The sequence below is a fragment of the Odocoileus virginianus genome, chromosome 11, assembly GCF_023699985.2.
Source record: "Odocoileus virginianus isolate 20LAN1187 ecotype Illinois chromosome 11, Ovbor_1.2, whole genome shotgun sequence".
NCBI lineage: Eukaryota > Metazoa > Chordata > Mammalia > Artiodactyla > Cervidae > Odocoileus > Odocoileus virginianus.
In genome coordinates, this window is record NC_069684.1 from 21,790,538 (window position 1) to 21,813,384 (window position 22,847).

The following is a 22,847-nucleotide window of genomic DNA, read 5'->3' on the forward strand; positions in this document are numbered from 1 at the left end:
AATTCTCCGGTTTGAGAATCCCTGGCATGAAGGAAGCACAGAGCAGCATAGAGAGAGAAAGGTGGGGGAGAGAACAAACAGACTTGGAGGATGTGGGGGAGGGGACTTTGCAATTTGGACAGTGCTAAGAATGCAAAGCAAGAGACTCGAGTTTGATCCCTGAGTTGGGAAGATCCCCTGAAGAAGGACATGACAACCCCACTCCAGTATTCTCACCTGGAGAATCCCCAGACAGAGGAGCCTGGTTGGCTACGGTCCATGGGGTCGCAAAGAGTCGGACACAACTGAATCACTAAACACAGCACACAAGAATGACAGAGATGGAGAGCCAGTTGGGATTCATAGCCCTCAAGTTTTCACATGGAATTCCACAGTTAGTTACTTCAGTGTGGGGACAGACTGGGCTTTTAGGTAATTCCCCACCAAAATAATGAAACTGATGACTTAGGACCTCCATTCAGGAGACTTTCATCACAGCAGCCAAGGAAGCCGTTGCGGAAGGGATAGATGCTTCCCAGGATGTCTTAGTAAAAAGAACAACCACTGCTGGGGGATAAGAAAGCTCCCTCCTGCCCTTGGAGTGAGTCACTCCTTTTCATTTAAATAAGAGTATTTCCTCCTGCCCCGCTCTTGGACTCCTGTGTTTGAATTTCTGTCTTATGGCACTGGGGAAAGCATGATCAAGTAGAGAACCAGTAACAGTGATTTTTAAAAATAATATCTACTTTTGTCCAGCTCTCTCTCTCCCTTACTTCCAGACACCATGGGTGACCCGCCTTTTTCAGATCTGCTGCCCATCATAGCTGGGGAGCTTCTGTGCTGGTGTTTGCTCTCCCTGATCTGCTCTGCCCAGATGTCCCCAGCTCATTCTCTCTCCCTCTCCAAGCCTCAGCTTGATTGTCATCTTTCCAGTGATTCCCTCATATTTAAAATTGCAATGCCCCATCCAGCACTCCCAGTCTTCCTTCTCCTGTTTTATTTTTTAACACACCATATTTTACTTATGTATTATGTTTATTGCTTCATTGAATGTGTCCTACCACCAGACTGTATCATAAAATGAGAACTTTTATCAAAGTTTCTCCCTGATGTAGCCCAAGTACATAGAAAAATGTCAAGAATGTGGTAAGCACTCAGTTAAAAATTTTTTAGAATGAATTAGTCAGTAAATGTGTACTTGCTCTTTCTAGACATCATGAGAAAGAAAGGCTTTACATTCATCATCACTTTTAGCCTCACAATACTCTTGGAAGATATGTGTTATTGATCCTCATGGAACAAACAAGGAAACTAAAACCCAGAGAGGTTAAGTGACTTGTCCAAGGTCACACAGCCAGTGGAGCCCAACTCCATTTGGTGCCTTGGTGCCTATTCTCAAACCATACCTTTGGGTCTGAGACCTTTAGTCCCAGCCCTGTTGATTTATTCTGCTGCCCAAGCGTTCTTAACTCCCTTCTCTCTCTTTTTTTTTCTTTTTGTGATGAGGCTGCATATATTGACACGTTGCCATCTCTTCACTGGCATTTTAACTATTCCTGAACACCCTGCATGTCAACAGAGGAAAGACCCATATGTATTTTGGATAGCTCAAGACTTCTGGGAAGCTGAAAGCTGGGTAAATGATAACCAAAAATACCTTAGAGTCTTTAACATTCTTTGAGTTAGTGAATTCCTCAGAAGCTATGAAAGCTAATGAAATAATATCCATAAATTCCCTCAGCGAAGCTAGGAAGAGCCAGAAATACTCAGTCTCTAGAAGACTAGCATGTAGATCTTTCTGAATATAGCATCCCATTTACTGATGAAGGCTTTTAAGCACACCCTGGAGTTAGGTTACCTTGGTTTTAGGAGATTTATCATGGAACCTGGGCCTATCTCACCTGGTCTCAGACACAAATGCTGATGCTAATGGCCTTCTTTAGTTGGATATTACTGTTGTGTTGGAGAGTAGTAAATATGCCAGAAAACACCTTCTCAGTCGTCACTGTTCCTCAGCAGAATGTTACCACCAGGGCCGGAGCCTGGGATGCCATGTCCCATCACCAGAAATAAGAACAGACTGACATCAGAAAAAGGGTGGGAGAAGGGACCCCAGACCTCCCTGTCTGGGCCCTGATCTCATCATACATTGTTCCTCTATTGGTCTTTCTTCTCTAAGTGCACACTCCCCGCCTCCCATTGAACACAGCATAGCTCTTAGGATAGTCCCTCTGCTTCTTTCCATTTCTACTGCAGAAATGACAGACTCCCTGCAAATTGACTTGACTCTTTCTCATGAAGCATCTATGGGCCAGCCAGGGAAATGTCCTCTGCCAGAAGTAGTCACTCCAGAAAACATCCCCCAAGCCCCTGCCTCCTGCATTTTAATTGGTTAAACACTACCATCCCCTGAGCGTCGATGCAAGAAAGCAATGGGAGATAGATAACGTTTTCAACCCTGACTCCAGTCCACACTGGCTATGCGAACTTGGGCAGATAACCTGGCCTTTGTGACTGTCCTCATTTGTAGGACAAGAACATTCATAATCATTGTGCAGTGCTGGTGTGAGGATTAAAATTCACAGGTGTAATGTTCTTGGCAACCAATAGGCTGTTAACAAATAAATACCAGAGCTCTTTACATTCTATATAATTTTATTTATGTTCTTTATATTCTATTAATATATAATAAATACCAGAGATCTTTATAGTCTAAATCACTGTCCACTTTACCTCTTGATCTAACTTTAACAACCTGAGAATTTTAAAGTCCTGAAAATCCAAATGAATTTCTGGACTGAAATTATTTTTATTGCAGATAAAGATGCTGGTTACAAGGGTTTAACTGCTAATGGGTTGGTATAACCTGGTCTGGAGATACATCACCAGAAACCCTCCCCCAAAGTAGAATCAAATGACTCCTAAAGTCATGAATTTCACCCATTGAGCTAACAATTGTGAATCTATTACAGTGTCTAGCCTTATTCTGGCCACTCAGGACACTAAAGAAGTAATATCTGGCTCCTGGACAATAAGCAGGATAGAATAAAAAATGAAATCATTGCAGTGTTTGGGCAGAGGTAAAAATTTTAGTCATTCCAACCCAGAAAATTCTTACAATAATGGCTCTATCATTACCAGCAGCCTTGAATTCTTTTGAAATTTTTACAATGAATCAGGGCTTTTTGGCCAACAGGGGATCAAGTGGGCAAAGTCTGACTCAGAAGCCCGTAGAACTTAGTTTCTCCATCCCCAGATTTAACTCTGAGTCCAAGACAAAGCATTGCTTTCCAGATCTCAGTTCCCAGCTATTTAGGAAGGAAGTGTGAACAAATGTCCTTTCTGACAGGTCTAATGAGAAAATATTTAATGATAAAGTGCTTTGAGCTCCATAAGAAAGAATGCCAAGGCTACACAAACTCACTGCCACTTTGCCACATCACCAACTTCGGTCTTACCAATGCATACCTTGGAGGCAGAAATCTAAGGGGTATAAATTAAACCAAAAGATCACTCATTTGGAACTGCAGAACGCACTGGACTCAATGCACATGTCAGCACAGATCAGCACCACAAGCTTGCCTTCCCGGCTGTCCGGGTGGCCCTAGCAAAGGACCTGCATTCCTGTGGTCACAGGCTCAGGTTCCCTTTGGCACTGCAGCCGCTCCAGGTCTTCACGTTGCTGGAGGCATGACCTGGCCGTGCCTCCCCTGGTCCCTGAGCCACATGCTGCTCCCCACTGCTCAGGGCTTCCACACTGCTTTGCAGAATCCCATTTGTACCCAAGCTATGCAGCCTAGAGGTGCAGGGGAGTTAATGCCTCCCAGGAGCAAGTGTGAAAGATCCCGAATGGGAGCTGGGTGTAAAGTCTTCTTCCTTTCTCCCCGTGGAGGAACTAGTGGGAACCGGGTAGCTTCATACATTCTCCTGCAAAATCACCATCAGTTCCTTTGAGCAATTTCTAATATTTTACTCTGCCTCCTTTCTTGCCTCATTTCTCTCTATCCTCCTTTCTGCTTCCCTGGGACTACATTTGCCAATAAAGTATCAATCTATGAGCTTTTGCCTCCGGCTCTGTATTTTTAAGAAACATGGGTGAAGACAAAGAAAATTATCACTGCAGTTGACCTTAGAGTGATTCTATTTGAAGCCTTTCATTTTATAGAACAGAAAACTGAAACCCGATGGGGCAGAAATAAAGTAAATTACTCAAACCACTTTCTCCAGGCTTTAGGTTCAGTATTCTTTGAGTATCATACACACACATACACACATGCATATATTTCCACATACACCTTTACATGCATATATACACATACATGCTTGTATTTATAATCATTTATATATATATACACACAAATCACTTATATATATATATATATATATATATATATAGGCTTCCTTGGTGGTGCTAATAGTAAAAAACTCATCTGGCAATGCAGGAGACATAAGAGATGCTGGTTCAATCCCTCATTCAGGAAGACTCCCCTGGAGAAGGGTATGGCAACCCACTCCAGTTTTCTTGCCTGGAGAAGCCCCGTGGACAGAGGAGCCTGGCGGGCTACAGTGCACAGGGTCACAAAGAGTCAGACACAGCTGAAGCAACTTAACGTGCATGCGCGCGCGCGCGCGCACACACACGCACACATCTTATTTATGTGCCTTTTCTCCCCTTGTCAGAAATAGCAGACAAGATCTACAATCTCTTCAATGGCTATACCAGTGGGAAGGAGCAGCAGACCGCCTACAACACGCTCCTGGATCTGGGCTCCCCCACTCTCCATCGAGTCCTCTACCACTATAACCAGCACTATGAGAGTTTTGGAGAATTCACCTGGCGGTGTGAGGATGAACTGGGCCCCAGGTAATCAATAAACTTCATCGTCTCTTTTATAGACCTCAGCTCTTGGAAACTGCGCCTTTTCCACTATATTACTGCCTTCATGAATTTGTAGATATCCTGGGTGAGCTTAGGTGCCTGGAGAAATAGGTCCTGTGCTTTTAGGCAACTCCGTTCATACAGATTAGTTATGGATAAGCTGTATTAAGGAGTCAAGTCATGAATGCATTTCCTGAACTCTGAAAAAAACCTTTGCCCTTGAGCTGTATTACCCCTTCTTTATCATGCTGATGCAGCATTCCAAAGGCTAAACTGTAGGAGCCAAAAGCTTAGTCTTTTGAAAGAAAATTAGAAATTTTATTGAAGGAGTTATCCAAAAAATTTACTGTATATGAACTTTGCATGTGTTATATGCATATACAGATTTATTTTTTTAATTAATTGGCCAGTTAATTTTTATTTTTGGCTACACTGGATCTTCGTTGCTTTGTGAGGGCTTTCTCAAGTTGCAGAGAGCTTCTCGCTGCGGCGGCTTCTTTTGTGGTGGAGCACGGGCTCTAGGCGCACAGGCTTCAGTAGTTGTAGCACGAGGACCTGGTTGCCCCGTGACATGTGGGATCTTCCTGGACCAGGGATCGAGCCTGTGCCCCTGCACTGGCAGGTGGATTCTTAACCACTGGACCACCAGGGAAGTCCATACAGATATATTTTGAACTAAATTCTGTGTTCTCTTGAAAGGCAGAGTAGGGATAGCCAGTGACCCACCTTGGCATCTAACTTGGCCAAAGTTAGGATAATGTAGTGTTTGTCAACTTACCATGGCCCCGAGGCTACAACTTCCTAATGCTCAGCACCTCTGCTTTTAGGTTACTTAACTCAGAGATAGGTTATATACACCAAGTCAGATTGATTATATTCTTTGCAGCCAAAGATGGAGAAGCTGTATACAGTCAGCAAAACAAGACCTGGAGCTGACTGTGGCTCAGATCATCAGCTTCTTATTGGAAAATTCAGGCTAAAATTGAAGAAAATAGGGAAAACCACTAGGCCATTCAGGCATGACCTAAGTCAGATCCTTTGTGGTTTTACAATAGAGGTGACACATAGATTCAAGGATTAGATCTGGTGGACAGTGCCTGAAGTACTATGGACGGAGGGTCACAGCATTATATGGGAGGCGGTAACCAAACCCATCTCAAAGAAAAAGAAATGCAAGAAGGCAAAGTGGTGTCTGAGGAGGCCTTAGAGATAGCTGAGAAAAGAAGAGAAGGGAAAGGAGAAAAGGAAAGGTATACCCACTGGATGCAGAGTTCCAAAGAATAGCAAGTGGAGATAAGAAAGCCTTCTTATATGAACAATGCAAAGAAATGGAAGAATACAATAGAAAGGGAAAAACTAGAGATCTCTTCAAGAAAATTGGAAATACCAAGGGAACATTTCATGCAAGGATGGGCACAATATAGGACAGAAACAGAAAGGACCTAACAGAAGCAAAAGAGATTAAGAAGAGGTGGCAAGAATACGCAGAACTATAAAAAAAAAAAAAGGTCTTGGATAACCAAGATAGTTTGGTCACTCACCTAGAGCCCGACATCCTGGAGTGTGAAGTCAACTGGGCCTTAGGAAGCATTACTATGAACAAAGCTAGTGGAGGTGATGGAAGTCCAACTAAGTTATTTAAAATCCTAAAATGTAATGCTGTTAAAGTGCTGCACTCAATATGTCAGCAAATTTGGAGACTCAACAGTGGCCACAGGACTGGTAAAGGTCAGTTTTCATTCCAATCCCAAAGAAAGGCAATGCCAAAGAATGTTCAAAGTACTGCACAATTGCACTCATCTCACATGACAGGAAGGTAATGCTCAAAGTTCTCCAAGTGAGGCTTCAATAGTACATTAACTAAGAACTTCAGATGTACAAGCTGGATTTAAAAAAGGCAGGGGAATCAGAGATCAAATTGCCAACATCTGTTGGATCATAGAAAAAGCAAAGGAATTCCAGGAAACCATTTCTACTTCTGCTTCAATGACCATGCTAAAGCCTTTGATTGTGTGGATCACAACAAACTGGAAAATTCTTAAAGAAATGGGAATGCCAGAGCACCTTACCTGTCTCCTGTGAAACCTGTATGCAGAAACAACAGTTAGAACCGGACATGGAACAACAAACTGGTTCCAAATTGGGAAAGGATACGTCAAGGCTGTATATTGTCACCTTGCTTATTTAACTTCTATGCAGGGTACATCAAGTGAAATTCCAGGCTGAATGACTCACAATCTGGAACCAAGATTTCTGGGAGAAATATCAACAACCTTAGATATATAGATGATACCACTGTAATAGCAGAAAGTAAAGAGAAACTAAAGAGCCTCTTGATGAGGGTGAAAGAGGAGAGTGAAAAGCCAGCTTAAAACTCAGCATTCAAAAAACTAAGATCATGACATCCAGTCCCATCATTTCATGCAAATGGATGGGGATTGTGGAAACAGTGACAGATTTTATTTTCTTGGGCTCCAAAATCACTGTGGATGATATCTACAGCCATGGAATTAAAAGATGCTTGTTCCTTGAAAGGAAAGCTATGACAAACCTAGTTGACATATTGAAAAGCAGAGATACCTTTGCTAGCAAAGGTCCATATAGCCAAAGCTATTGTTTTTCCAGTAGTCATGTATGTATGTGAGAGTTGGACCATAGTCATGTATGGATGTGAGAGTTGGACTGTGAAGAAGACACAGTGCTGAAGAATTAGTGCTTTTGAATTGTGGTGCTGGAGAAGACTCTTGAGAGACCCTTGGACAGCAAGGAGATCAAACCAGTCAATCCTAAAGGAAATCAACCCTGGATATTCATTGAAGGGCTGATGCTGAAGCTCCAATATTTTGGCCACCTGATGCCGACTTATTGGAAAAGATCTTGATGCTGGGATTGAGGGCAGGAGAAGGGGGTGACAGAGGATGAGGTGGTTGGATGGCATCACAAATTCAATGGACATTAATTTGAGCAAACTCTGGGAAATAGTGATGGACAGGGAAGCCTGGCATGCTGCAATCCATGGGGTCGCAAAGAGTCAGACAGAATTTAGCGACTGTACAAAAACAACACAACGCAGATAGAGCTCTTGGAAAGAGAGGAATGGGAAGAAATGTGTAGAGAGTCTCCTTTCATCTGTTCCATTCATCATGGCTGTGTATTGCTGCTCTAAGAAGAGAAGATTTCCCTGACAATAATGGAATTTTCAGATAGACACAATGAAGAGCTTTCATGTAGAATGTTGGTACTTATATGTTCCCAAACTATGTAGGAGTTCATAAACAAAAAAGGCAAGGAAGGAAAGAAGGAGGGGAGAGAGGAAGGAAGAGAAAGAAAAAGAGGAGGAAATAAATGAAGAAAGTCAACATAATAGTATCCTCTGGCACTCAGAATTCTTGCTTTCCTGCCATTGAGATGAACAAAGGTATCACCCAGAGGTCATCCCAGCCATCTGACCTCTCATCAGACTGAAGGGTGACTCGGCCTCAGGGTGCCTCTTGTGACCTGAAATTATAAACTCTCTTAAGAGACCATCATGTCGGACATCTGTCCTCCACCACCTATTCTCTTACTTTTGAAGGAAGAAGAGAATTTAGGATTATCTTCCTAAAATAAAATGATTTTATGTGTAAGATCAGGAAGAATCTTTTGGCATTCCATAAAGTATTTCCTGAAATTTATGAAGGTTGATAGTCCTTGGGCAAACAGATGCCATGGCTATGGATGGGTTACAGAGATAACTGTATAAGGGCCTTTTAATTTGTTTTGTCTCAGTTTTGGTAAAAAGCAAACCCTGGGTTAGAAAGTAGGTACATATTAAGAAATATCTTCCTTGTTCCATACCTTACCATTCCTCCTGCCCTTATTAATTCATAACTAGTGTCATCCCTTCTCTCCAGCTCTGTCCCCCTTTCCCTCCATGCTCGTCGCTTTCCTTTCAGTTTCCTGCTCCCTGCCTCCTTCCCTCTGACATTTATGGAGTGTGCATATATGCAGTTCTTTGTCAGGAAACGTAAATGTCACAATTTGAATAGCACTAACCTTGCATGCATCATCTTGATGAAAGGCAGTATGGATTGCTTTTAAAATTTCTCTCTTGTAACTCAGGAGTCAGAAGGGAAATTGGTTAATGAAAGTGAGCAGGGGAAAAAAACGTGGATCTCACTGTAAAGTAAAGCCTGCTGCTGACTTGACTCTCTCCTCAAAACTCTCTTCCCGGAAGATTCTCTCATGTGTAATATTGGGTTTTCAAGGCTATGGATTAGGGGGGAACTGTAGTTTCATTATCTCATGGGAAATAAAGTTTTATTTTTCAGTGTCATGGATCCGCAGGAGAACCACAGGAAACAACAAGTCTCCTGCCTTGAGATGCATCAACCCACTTTGGAGTTAGTTGTGAGAATAACTAGAAAAGGGTTGGTGGGTATATGCGTCCTGCAAGCAGGGAGAAAGGATTGGTTCAGTTCAATCCAGTTGCATCCAAATTCATGGAGGCCTCCAGATTGAGTAGAGTTGAACTATGTTGAGGACAGCATTGGTTGCCTCGCTCTTAAGAAAGAAGGCTGAAGGCTATGAGAAAATCAAGGGCAGACCCAAATTAATTTTTTTTTTTTTAAGTGAGTGTTGATAATAGCCACAGAACTCCATGGGCTAATTGAATCCATTTATTTGAGAGGATGGCTAGGATGTGTTCCTTTATCCATCTCTTCAAGATGATGCAGATGCAGAGGCTGCCCTTTGCTCTTCCTTCCCTTGCCCTTCATCCGCTTCCCAAGAATGTGTCAGCAGCTAATGACATGCAGCAGGACAGATTAAGAGGAAGGCCGCCAAAGACCCTGTTGCTGATGGCTTTCGGAAAGGCTACTTGGCCAAATGGCAGAGGCTGATGGGCAGAGGAGAGACAATCTGAATAAGATGTGACTTGGTGGGCAGAGTGTTTGTTTGATTTTCTCTGACCCACCATTGAAGTGGGAGAAAACACAACTAGCCCCTGATGACCTCACACTCCATTGGCCCCTCGACTTTGCTGCTGCAGTTCAATACCTTACCTCCAATGTCATCCCCCCGCCACCCCTCACTTGCCTTCCTAGGAATGCGATGAGCTCACCCCTGTGGTGCTTGGAGCCAGGACGGAAGAAGAGGCTTGAAATGAACGTGCTTCCTGTTCTTGAGAGCTCATTCTAACCTTGAGTGGGAACTTCCAGTTTCTGGAAAGAGTTGTGGACTGATTTAGAAAAGAGATGATTCCTCCCATGTAAATACTGCAAGGGGTCCTGCTCCCTGAGCTTTCCAGAACAGATTTTACAGCTTTGCACGGGCTTATTGGAATAAGAGACTATTCCTTCTTGGGTCTCTGGTCACCCGTGGTTTTTGGAAGAAGGGCAGGAACAGAGCTAAATGAGGGGGACCCCATTCCTTCACTTATTCCTAAGTGTTCAGAGTCAAAGCCAATGTGCGCTGAGAACTGGTTATCAGGGGGTCCCATCTCTAACACCAGAAGTGGAGGCCAGGGAGAAGCTATATACCGATTAGCAAGATTGTGGTGACAGCCAGCTTCCCCAAGCTACATGCAGGGTCCCACACTCTATTCTTAGCCCGGTGGGATCACTCCTCTCTAGCGTGTGTGACCTTGTGGAGACCTTGCCCCCCTCTGTCTGGTTCTGGTTCTGGTTCTGGTTCTCTTGGGGATCTGCAACAGCTCAGGTGCTGTCTCATCACCTCCTTTTCTTCCTGCTCTTTGGATGGGGGCCTCCTGACTTTGGGGGGAGGGGTTACAAAACAGCAGGAGCTCACCTGGTGATTAATTAGGTGATGTGTGCCACTGAGAGTCTGCATTTTCCCAGAGAATGACCCTGTGTCAGCATGCACTGAGGACTTTATTGCTGGCGCCCTTATCACACTATAATTACCTTCAGGCAGTCATGATTAGTTACACTTGATATCCCCCGAGTGCAATATGTTGGCTGCTTCTACTCAGTTCAGAAATAGCCTTGAAAAGGGAAATATCCAGTCAAACATATTATGTTTGTCATTTAATGATGATAAATTACTGGCTTTAAAGTAAATTGATCTGATTTGTCTTTCGAAACTGACAACTCTATGATATTAAGAGGGCATAAATTTCTAAAGTATTAGTCATTTTTTCTTATTTGTCCTCATTGTGTTTTGTTTCTTTGTTTCATCTCGGTGCCCTACTTGGCTCACCCAGCCTTATTAATTATTTCACTCATTCATTTTTTCCCTTAATTATGTTTTTTTATTGGAGGATAATTGCTTTACAATATCGTGTTGGCGTCTGCCATACATCAACATGAGTCAGCCACAGGTATACACATGTCCCCTCCCTCCCGAACCCCGCCTCCCACTTCCCACCCCACCCCACCCCTCTAGGGCATCATTTCACAGAGCACTGGGTCGAGCTCCCTCTGTCACACAGCAAATTCCCACTTGCTCTCTATTTTCCATATGGTAATGTATATGTTTCCATGCTACTCTCTCTATTGGTCCCAGCCTCTCCTTCCACCCCCACTCCATGTCCATAAATGTGTTCTCTAGGTCTGTGTCTCCATTGCTGCCCTTCAAAAAGGTTCATCAGTATCACTTTCTAGATTCCATAAGCATGCATTACTATACAATATTTCTCTTTCTCTTTCTGACTTGCTTCACTCTGTATCATAGGCTCTAGGTTCATCCACCTCATTAGAACTGACTGGAATGCATTTTTTTTTAATAGCTGAGTAATATTGCATTGTGTATAAGTACCACAATTTCTGTACCCATTCATCTGTCGATGGACATTTAGGTTGCGTCTATGTCCTAGCTATTGTAAAAGGTGCTGCTGCAAACATTCATTCATTCTTGACGAGCTTTTATGGAAGTTTCCCCCCTGCCTGCCCCCATTTCTAAGCGCTAAACATGGAACAGTAAGCAAAACAGACTGGGCTCTGCCCTCTTGAAGCTTCCAATCTCACACTATTTGTCCTTCCTGCCTTCTCGTCTTTCTAACTTAAGCATCCTCTGTGCTTGCTCCATAGGAAAGCTGGCCTCATCCTTTCTCAGCTTGGAGATCTCAGCGGTTGGTGCAATGGACTCCTCCAGGAACCCAAGATAGGCTTGCGACGCAGCTCTCTCAAGTACCTGGGCTGCCGCTACAGCGAGATCAAGCCCTATGGACTTGACTGGTCAGAGCTCAGCCGGGACCTCAGGAAGACATGCGAGGAGCAGACCCTGAGTATCCCCTACAACGATTATGGGGACAGCAAAGACATCTAGTGCCATGATGCCAGAGAGTAGCTGCCGAAAGGAAGCAGGAGAGAGGAGGGGAATGTCTGGGTTGGCGTGCGGATTTTTAATATTTTTTAATGGAACATTCAAACCTCCACAACCAACATCTAAATTGGGGTGAAGGTGACCCTTGCTCCCTGCAGAACTTCTTTGGTATCATGTTCTCCATCTGCGTGGTCAGTAAGCCTGCTAGCCAAGGTTTCATAAATTTCTCTTTAGGGGATTACTTTGGGGTTTGTTTTGCAGTTAGGTTGTTTTATTCATTTTTTGTCCAAGAGGTTCATCAGAATGCTCCAGTTCTGCCATGCTTCTCATGAAAGGGCCACGTGGTTGGTGCACTTGTGCTGAGTTCCTAAGTCCCGTGCAAGTGGGGACAGAGATGAGGCCAGAAAGTTGTTAGAACAGCCTCAGGCCCTGCTCTCAGGTGTCCTCCGGAAGCTCTCATTCTGGGAACCTAAGCTCTGCTCACGGAGAACGACAAGAAAACTGCGAAGGTGGCTGCTCTGTGGGTCTCGTGATTTTCCCCCCAGGCCTTCCGATTGCTCTCTTCACACTTCAGAGGTGAGCTCAGCTTCCACTATGGGCTTCTGTGGGCCTCCTGGATTTTTAGGTCCTCCCCCATTTTAAGGAGATCGAAACCAGTCAATCCTAAAGGAAATCAACTCTGAAAATTCATTGGAAGGACTGATGCTGAAGCTGAAGCTCCAATAATTTGGCCAGCTGATGCAAAGAGCCAACTCATCAGAAAAGACCCTGATGGTGGGAAAGATTGAAGGCAGGAGGAGAAGGAGACAGCAGGGGATGAGATGGTTGGATGGCATCACCGACTCAACGGACATGAGTTTAAGCAGACTCCAGGAGATGGTGAAGGACAGGGAAGCCTGGTGTGCTGCAGTCCATGGGGTTGCAAAGAGTCAGACACGACAGAGCTACTGAAAAACAACAATTTTTTAAGACAGGAGTGGAATTAAATCTCCTTCCAGAAGAACTCTGCCCTCTCCTCCTCTGAACAATATGATCTTTAAGAGGCAATATAATGTACCTGTGGAGCGGTCTACCTGGAAGTCTAGTTAGCAGTCCACATTCTGGAAAAAAGTACAGTTTCTTCTTTTACAAACTCCAGCAGCTCCAGGGTGAACTTCTCCAGACCAGCAGTATACATCACACACCTGGATTCTGTGGTGTCCACAGCCTTTATCCTACACACATCAGTCCTGGCTGATGCCTGCTTTGGTCAGGCGGGCTCAAGACCTCCATGGCAGTGTTGTAATGAACTGAAGTTATTACGCCTCACAAAACACTTCCGTCCACTCCCCCGCACCCCCTTTGCCCGATTTCCATAATTATGTTGCTAGTTTTGCAAGTCATTTCTCTGGATGAGAATTCCACCATTTTCACCCCCCTCTAGTTGCAGGAGCATTAGAAATGCTGTGTAGGTGAGCTCCCCTGCCTGCAGGTAGAGATCAGGTCATTGTTTCTGCCCAGTTCCCTGAGTGTTAGCACTGGCATGGGTGGGTGCCCAACCAGAGCGAAGCCTAGCCCCTCAGAAAGAGCTCTGCAGGGTCCTGTGGACCAGCAACAGCCTTAACTGTCCCCACACGCACACCTCAGAGGCCTGAACACACACTTTCAGCCACCCTGCCTTTGACAGGACTCTGCACTTAGAAACACAAGGGAATGGTCAGGAAGGAGACAAGAATCTTTAAAGCCCATTGTTGAACCCTATTGATGTTTTTCTAAATGGTTAGAATAATGTGCGTGCTAAGTTGCTTCAGTTGTGTCTGACTGTTTGTGATTCCATGGACTGTAGCCTGCCAGGCTCCTCTGTCCATGGGATTCTCCAGGCAAGAATACTGGAGTGGGTTGTCATGCCCTCCTCCAGGGGCTCATCCCGACCCAGGGATGGAACTGGCGTCTCTTATGTCTCCTACGTTGGCAGGTGGGTCTAGCGCCACCTGGGAAGCCCGGTTAGAATGACAGAGCTTGTTCATTGAGTGCTTACTGTGTGCCAGACGCTGCTCTAAGCACTTTACTGACAATGGATTCTCACAGCTACTCTTTCTTACCTGCCTGAGGTACCATATTAATTCAGGCTGTGGACTCCAGAGCACAGGATTGTAAGCCCTCACCTCCTCAGCACTGCCTTCAGTGTTGCCCGGGCCCCGCTCTCCTTGGCCCCTGCCTCGTGGCACAGACGTGCCTGCAGCATGGTGCAGTGGGGGGACATGGCACCCTCCCCCTGCAGCTGGGTGCGCTTTGGGACCTCAGGGCAGGTCACAAGTCTCCTCGCCGGCGCCTGGGAGCGAGCCTGTGACAACTCTGCAGACGGGTGGCCTCAGCCCCTCTCTTTCCACAGAAAGCTGGAAAGGTTCTATATGAAGCTCTGGAATGCACCTCCAGGGCAAGGGTTGGCAGAAAACCCTGAGACCCCCCCCTCAAGTGAAACGCCTCAGGGGTCAGCATCTTACCATGACCAGACAGGAAGGGGTACAGGCATCAGAGGGGGGACCCCAGCCAGTGGAGAAACGCCTCAGGGGTCAGCATCTCACCTTGACCAGACAGGAAGGGGTACAGGCATCAGAGGGGGGACCCCAGCCAGTGGGGTGGGGCCTGGGAAGGCCTGCGTTTGCCCCTGCTGCCATGTCCCGGTCCTTTATTCAAGTCAGCGCAGAGAACACAGGGGTTCCGCACAGCCAACGAGAGGACGGCCCGGCCGTGGCTCTCTGGGGCCGGGGCAGGGGCCAGGAAGGGGCATCAGGACCGCCGTCCCTTGTGCCTCCGTGTGTTACTGAAATGAAGCAGGCTCACACTGCCCTCCCTCTCGCTGTCTCCCCATAAGGCCCCTCCTTACGGTTGTCTGCTCCCCCTGCCTGCGACCCTCCTCAACCCCTTCCTCTGCCTCTGCGAGCCTCTTCCTCCTTCAGCGTCCCCGGTGCCCTACACACACACGACACAGTATGTGTACATATACACAACACACGTGCACACGTAACACACACTCCACACGTTATATACACACTGCACACACACTACACACACACTGCACACACTCTCAACAGAGAGTGTTTACACACACACTGCACACGCATTGTACACACTCCACACGGTACACACACACTGCACACACTCTCAACAGAGTTTACACACACACACTGCACACGCATTGTACACACTCCACACGGTGCACACACACTCTCAACAGAGAGTTTACACACACACACTGCACACGCATTGTACACACTCCACATGGTACACACACACTGCGCACACTCTCAACAGAGTTTACACACACACACACACACACTGCACATGCATTGTACACACACCCTGCACACACTGTCAACAGAGAGAGTTTACACACATACACACTCCACATGCATTGTACACACTCCACACGGTACACACACACTGCACACACATTGTACACACTCCACATGGTACACACACACACTGCATACACTGTCAACAGAGAGAGTTTACACACACACACACACTGCACACACATTGTACACACTCCACACGGTACACACACACTGTCAACAGAGAGTGTTTACACACATGCACACTGCATACACATTGTACACACACACTGCACACACTGTCAACAGAGAGAGCTTACACACACACACTGCACACACATTGTACACACACACTGCACACACTGTCAACAGAGAGTGTTTACACACATGCACACTGCATACACATTGTACACACACACTGCACACAGTCTCAACAGAGAGTGTTTACACACATACACACTGCACACACTACACACACAACACACACAGTGTATGTGCACAAACTACAGACACACTCTACAAACTCTATACAGTATATACACACATACACATGCACAGACCACACATAACACACAGTATTTACACACATGCCCACACACTACATACATGATAAACTCTTTACACTACATGCACAACACAGTGCACACTGCATACACATTGTACATACTCTACACATATATACACACTATCCACAGACTATATACACTGTACATATGTACATACTACACACTATAGATTACACACATTATATACACACTACACAAGTACAAACAATAGGTACACACAGCCTCTGTGTGCACACACACTATATATATATTATACACACCACACACAGGCACTCGCACTATATACACACACAGTACATACACACTGTACAGACACAACCACACTACACAGAGAATACACACACCGTATATGCTTTCTACAGACACATACTATACATATATACCATATACACACACTATCACACACTACAGAAACACACATCATATACACAAACTATATACACACTGTACACACACATACACACTGTACACACAGCCCCTATGCCTGGGTCCCGTTTACCTTCAGGTTAAGATGAGGTCAGATGAATGGAGACGGAGAGAGCGTGAGGTTCCCCTGAGGATTTCACTGGAGGATTTTGCCTGAGGAAGGCACCTCAGTCACAGTCTGCAAACACTGCCCAGTGGGAGGAACCCATTCTGACGGGAAGGTAATGGACGGGGCCAGTATTAAACCTCCACTTTCCAAGCTGCCAAACAGGTATTTAGGGCGTCACTTACACCCAGCAACACGCTGCCAGCCCCAGCTCCCACGAGACCCCCTGGTGTTTCCTCCCGAATGGACGTGGCCCACGGTGATAGCCGTAGACCTTTAACTGAGTGTGCAATCGTTTCCCATGGAGCGTGGTCCATTCATTACTTTTAGTTCATCGCACTTCTTGATATTTGAAAATGTTCTGTTAAAAAAACTGATTGTGGAAAAAAACCACTTTACTACTATAGAAGGAGGGGAGATATAGTATGACCAACTTCAGGTATAGCAGTATTGTCTAAAAGAGAATCATTGTATGATTATACAAATGGAATAATCAACTAAATAATAAACTAAGCTGTTAGTAAGTGTTGGATGTGTGGATGTTACCTGTGTATTTCAATAATCAGGGTAATCTGATCAGACCAACTGAGGAATTATTAATATTAAAACTTTAAATGTCATGCTTTAGATTCTACATGTGTGCATGCTAAGTCACTCAGTCGTGTCCAACTCTTTGGGATCCTATGGACTGTAGCCTGCCAGGCTCTTCTGTCCATGGGATTCTCCCAGCAAGAATACTGAGTGGGTTGCCATGCCCTCCTCCAGGGGATCTTTCCAATTCAAGGACTGAACCTGTATCTCTAACCTCTCCTGCATTGGTAAGTGAGTTCTTTACCACTCGCGTCACCTGGGAAGCCTTTAGATTCTATATACATAGGCCCTATAGCCCATCAACCTAAGTAGGAAAAAGGTTAAACCTTCATAGCAAATTATAAGCTTATTGTTAGATACTAGCAGTTTTCATCTTCTTTCTACCATCATCTCCAAATAATTAGCCAATAAAATGTATTTATTGCTCATCCGCTGTATTTGAGACACTGCACAGCATAGGGAATACACTGCTTATTAGACAAGCTAATTCTACCTCACTGAGTACGGTATTTATAGGAAAAGTTAGACACTGAACCCATCCTTACAAGGGTGACAAGAGCTATGACAGAGATGGACAGGACACTATGGGAGTTGTGATATTTATACATTGGGCATCTAAGAATAATATTGCAAGAGGCCCTGCCTGACACATTCTTATCTTGCATTCTGTACAGGCACTTGGGAGAGGCCGGCTGTAATGAACTGGAGCTCAAAACCCTCAATCTTTTTCGACCCCTCCCTACGATGTAACTTTATATAGATGTTCTTTGTGCTGCCAGCAACACACATGGTCCTTTTAAATTCTTTAAGAGCCAGGTATTAAGTGCTGGGCACTTGTTGGCCCTCTTGAAAAGTAACCGTGAGAGCTCTGGTCTGTGTGCACAAGCAGGAATTATTAAAAGAAGATGAAGACTGGCAGTTTTAAAAGACAGCCATAAATTCTTCAACACCCCTCCCATCTAGAAGGGTATTCTGCTGCCTCTCCTCTGGAATCTGGGCAGGTTTATGAATGCTTTGACTAATAGATGATGATGGACATGAAACGCTCTGACTTCCAAGTCTGAGTCATAAAAAGCCTTGAGGCTTCTGCCTTTTGCTCTGGAACTCCTGCTCTTGGAGCAGAAATTGTAGGCCACCAGGCTGGGGCCACCCTGCTGGAGAGGTCACGGGTAAGCACTCTGGGCTAGCGGAGCCCGGCCTCCCAGACATTCTAGCAAAGGCCCCAGACATGTGAATGACGCTGTCTTGGCCCTTCTGCCAGCAGCACACCACCCAGTGACCTTTTATCAACATCACATGGAAGAGAAGAATCACCCACCAAGCCCCACCTGAATTCCCAGCCCAGAAAATTATGCAATGCAAAAAAATGGTTATTGTTTCAAGCCACTATGGGGACCTATCTGCTAAACTAAGGAAATCTGATGAGGGGTCAATGGCGTCTAGTCCATCCACTCAGGGATAGATCATTAAAGTAGTTCCTGTCCCGGTTGTGAACTCACCGTGAATAGGAGAGGTGAGTTTACCCAGGCTGGGCTGCATAAGCACAACGTCCCACTCACCAGTAGGGTGAGTCTCTGCTCTAACAGAGGAGGATAAAAAAGAAGGGTGCTGCTTCATCCCAGTACCTCAGAGAGGGTGAACCTCAGGAAAGTGAAAGTCGCTCAGTCGTGTCTGACTCTTTGCGACCCCATGGGCTATACCATGGAATTCTCCAGGCCAGAATACTGGAGTGGGTAACCTTTCCCTTCTCCAGAGGAGCTTCCCAACCCCGGGATTGAACCCAGGTCTCCCACATTGGAGGCAGCTTCTTTACCAGCTGAGCCACAAGGGAAGCCCAAGAATACTGGAGTGGGTAGGCTATCCCTTCTCCAGCGGATCTTCCTGACTCAGGAATTGAACTGGGGTCTCCTGCATTGCAGGCAGATTCTTTACCAACTGAGCCATCAACCTTGGGAACTTAGTGGAAACTCTAGGAGGGGGGACAGTTCTTCTACAGCCAGCAAAAGGAAAAAAAAAGGAAAGGAGAAGACAATTTGGGGGAAAAAAGAATATTAGAAGGGAAGGGTTTCTTCTAATTATTTGTTTTTCTGTCTCTTTGCATTTGGAACTTCCTGGACATAAGTGTGTGTCCATCCCACAAGTAAAGTGTGCCAGGCACTGTCCTGAACACTTTAATGACATGTTCATCCTCAGTCTTCATGGCAGTTCTGTGAACTGGATACTCCTAGGGAGTATCTCCACCAAGGGCTGTTTGACTCTAACTGTTAAACCATCTGGCTTCCACTGTTCTTGAGTTGGCTTCTCATTGAGTTTCCTAGAAAGGGAAAAAACTCCCATGCACATTTTTACAAATCGCATGCTAGTTACCTTATGTCAGATCATAAAGAGAATGTGGCTGGACCCACGCAAACCTACCATGATCAGGAAAAGAACTCAGGGTGCATAGCTTGTTTCCAAGCTGGTTTGCTTGTCTCTTTGGCTTGGTTTGGGATTTATCTGGCTTATTTTTGTCTGTCACAGGAGGAAAACAGAGAGCCAAGAAAGACTGGGACTCCAGTTCTATCTGTTGAATGTAGCCTTGCATTGGTCTTTAATGGTTCTTTTCCTCTGTTCTTGGTGTTCTGCATGCATCTATGGCTAATGCCTGATACTTGAGTGAACTTAGGAAACAAAAGCCTCCTGTCCTTCAGGATAACAGAGCTTGATACATTGATGCAGGACCCCAGCCTGATTTTGATAACCTACAGGCTCCTATCCATTTCTATCGTCATTTCCATTTCATTGTCATTTCAACTGAACCAGTGAATGAGCAGCTTAGTGTCAAATGAAACCTCAGCATTATATGGAACAGCTGACCGTTTCTCTTTGATGCAAATGAGACTCCAGAATTTGACTTGTGTCTTCACTCTTCCAAAGTGAGAGGGAAAAACCCATCTTTGTGCCAGGACTTTGCAGGGTGTGCTGTAATGAAACTGATGGGCAGGTTTTGATATCTTATTTCATCATCCAAACTGCCTTTTCTTAGAGTTTATGAATATGTCTGTTCACACAGGGCTATAAATTAGTCTAATTGATTTCTTGCTACCTGTCCCAGGAGGAAAACCCCAGCTGTATTCTGCACTTAATAATTAAGAGCAACTCTATTCAGAAGGATTCAAATGTCAAATGACTCTGAGGCCTTTGATGTTCAGGGAGTCAGGGTTCTGGGATCGACTGGCTTAAAAATTAAACTGTCTCCTGCCATGTCTTGGCGATGTCGTGGCACCTAAGAGCCTGTGGATAAGACCAGGTGGGACACGCCTTCATGGCCATTTTGCCCCAGGGAAACTGTTGAGTGTAACTTGCTAATGCAAGTATTGCTCAACAGCCTACTGCCTGTTTGTCCTGAGATCCATTCCCCAGCCTTCTGCTGCTCCGCGCTGTGTCACAGCTGGTTCTTTCAAGCTGCACTTCCCTCACACCTTTGCCCACAGGCTTTCAGCCCCCAGGGGTGGGGGAAGCAATGGCAGGCACTTGGGGAAGATTGGAGGACAGGGAGAGGGAAGAAGCCAGGGTATTTCCTCTTTCTGACTGGATGGTGTCCTTAGCATCTCCTCTGTAATTCCAGCTGCCTCTCTGGCTTCAGAACTCCAGCCCATTCCCGCCATGCTTTCAGCTCCCTTTAGGTGGCTCCAAGTCCTGGGTTTCAGTAACACTATCTTATCTCCTCAAGGCAGGAGTTTTCCACTGTCGCCAATCTTTGGGGTTGGCCCATGATTTTTCACATGCACTTTCTGTTACTCCAAAACCTTTCTAATTAGTTTCCCATTTTTTTCTATTGAATTATCTAAAATGTGTTCTGCTTTCCTTACTGGGTCTTAACTAATAGATACTTCAAACTCAAAATTATTATGTATCATCTGGCATAGTAATTTTGTAACTCTTTAGGGGTCTGAGTGACAATCTGGAAGATGAATTCTGATGCCAAAAGTAAAAGAAATTTCCATAAACTCAAAGATTGATTGCGAGGTTGGCAAATGGGTTTTCACTTGAGTGCTAAATTTGATCGAGTGTAGTGGCTGCCTGTGATTTGAGAAGGCTTCTGAGGCTGGATCTGGATCTGGCCAGAAGGAGCAGTGAGAGGTGTGATGAATGCCTAGTATGGATATGGAAATGGTGAATGATAAGATACATGCCATGCATTTGCCTTCCCTGATTTACAGAAAAAGAATAGGCGCAGAATACCAAAAATCAGGACTCTCCAGAGAAATCATTTTTTAAAAAAATATTTATTTATTTATATTTAGCTGTATCTGGCCTTGGTTGCAGCTGTGAGCTGCTTGTTGTGGCACACTGCTCCAGAGCATGTGGACTCTGCTGTTTGCATCACACAGGCTTTCTAGTTGAGGTGCCTGGGTTCAGTAGTTTCGGTGCAGTGGCTTAGTTGCCCCATGGTGTGGGACCTTGTTTCCTGGACCAGGCATCGAACCCATGTCCCTTGCTTTAGCAGGGGGCTTCTTAACCACTAGACCACAAGGGAAGTCCCCCAGGAAAATCCTTTATGTATGCACTATAATATTATGCATAATAATATCACATAACTTATGACATATACAGAAGTGAATGCACATTCATTACGCGCTGATAATGGAAATAGAGTGAGAACAAAAAACACATTTCTGAGACCTCTGGCCCTGTTACACAGCATTTTATTTATATTTTCTGAACCATCGTTTTTCATTTCTGAATCTCTTTTAAGATGGTTGGTCTTCATGGTGTTCATTGGGATCTTAAGTGGCATGAAACAAAGGATTCCCAAAGCCTCCGTTGGTTTCTGCCTCTTGAACAGTGTGTTAGTTAAGATCCAGTGAGGATTTCCACAGAAATAATTTAATAGAGGGAATTGGTTCAAAAATAGTAGAGGATCAAAAAAAAAAAGCACAACTACTTGAAACACTGAGATAGCACAGAGGTATGAATACCTTCAGGAAGCAGCCACTCCCCTTGGACTCAGAGAACAAACAGAAGAAAAAGAAAGTACGTATCCTCAGGGAGAGGCCATTTGCCTGGTGATGGGGCTTCTTTGCGGGTCCTTCAAGGGCACCGGGACTACAGAGACTAGAACCAACTGCTGCTGCCACAGTGAAGAGCCACTGGCAGGATGATGCTGACATGAACCACAAGCGAACCGGAAGGGACCACTCCTTTCTCCCTTCTTTCCTCCAGTCTCTCTCTCGTGGCCCCTATTGACAAAACCTAACATGAAGCTGACCAAAAGGAACTGAAGTTTGTAGTATTCTAAAAGCAGCATCGCAAAGCAAAGGCCAAGAGGGTGGGTTTGAGCTGGAAGACAGTAGCTTAGGAACTGACACAGCAGCCTGAAGATGAGATGATGGAAGCTTTTGGAAGCACATTAGCACAGTGCTTGGAATACATGTCATAAATGTCCCACAACATTCGTGCTCCCTGGCTGGGCTGCCTTTACTGTTCTTACACGCTGAAGTGGAGCCACACTTGCCACCAGTGTTATCCTTTCCCAGTTGCTTTCTCTTGATGTGAAGGAGAGCATGGCAACCCACTCCAGTATTCTTGCTGGAGAATCCCATGGACAGAGGAGTCTGGCGGTCCAGAAGGTTGCAGAGGGCTCCGACTGAGCCACTGACACTTTCACTTTCACTTCTCTTGACCACGTTACAGCGTAGCAAGAAAATATGTTTCAAGTTCATATTACGCATTCTTTTTTT

At 45.1% G+C, this 22,847-nt stretch overlaps 1 protein-coding gene across 3 annotated transcripts in view; it reads left to right on the forward strand.

Moving 5' to 3' along the window:
* ASTN1 (astrotactin 1) overlaps positions 1 to 17,160 on the forward strand; it is a 349,784-nt gene extending 332,624 nt beyond the window's left edge. For 2 of the 3 annotated variants that reach the window (XM_070474036.1, XM_020879725.2), the window contains exons 22-23: positions 4,660 to 4,843; positions 11,887 to 17,160. In XM_070474036.1, the coding sequence (XP_070330137.1) occupies positions 4,660 to 4,843; positions 11,887 to 12,124 (422 nt within the window). In that variant the 3' untranslated portion in view covers positions 12,125 to 17,160. Of the gene's footprint in view, positions 1 to 4,659; positions 4,848 to 11,886 lie in introns of those variants that run through there. The other variant, XM_070474037.1, reaches the window with a different exon arrangement.
* The last annotated feature ends 5,687 nt before the right edge of the window (positions 17,161 to 22,847 follow it).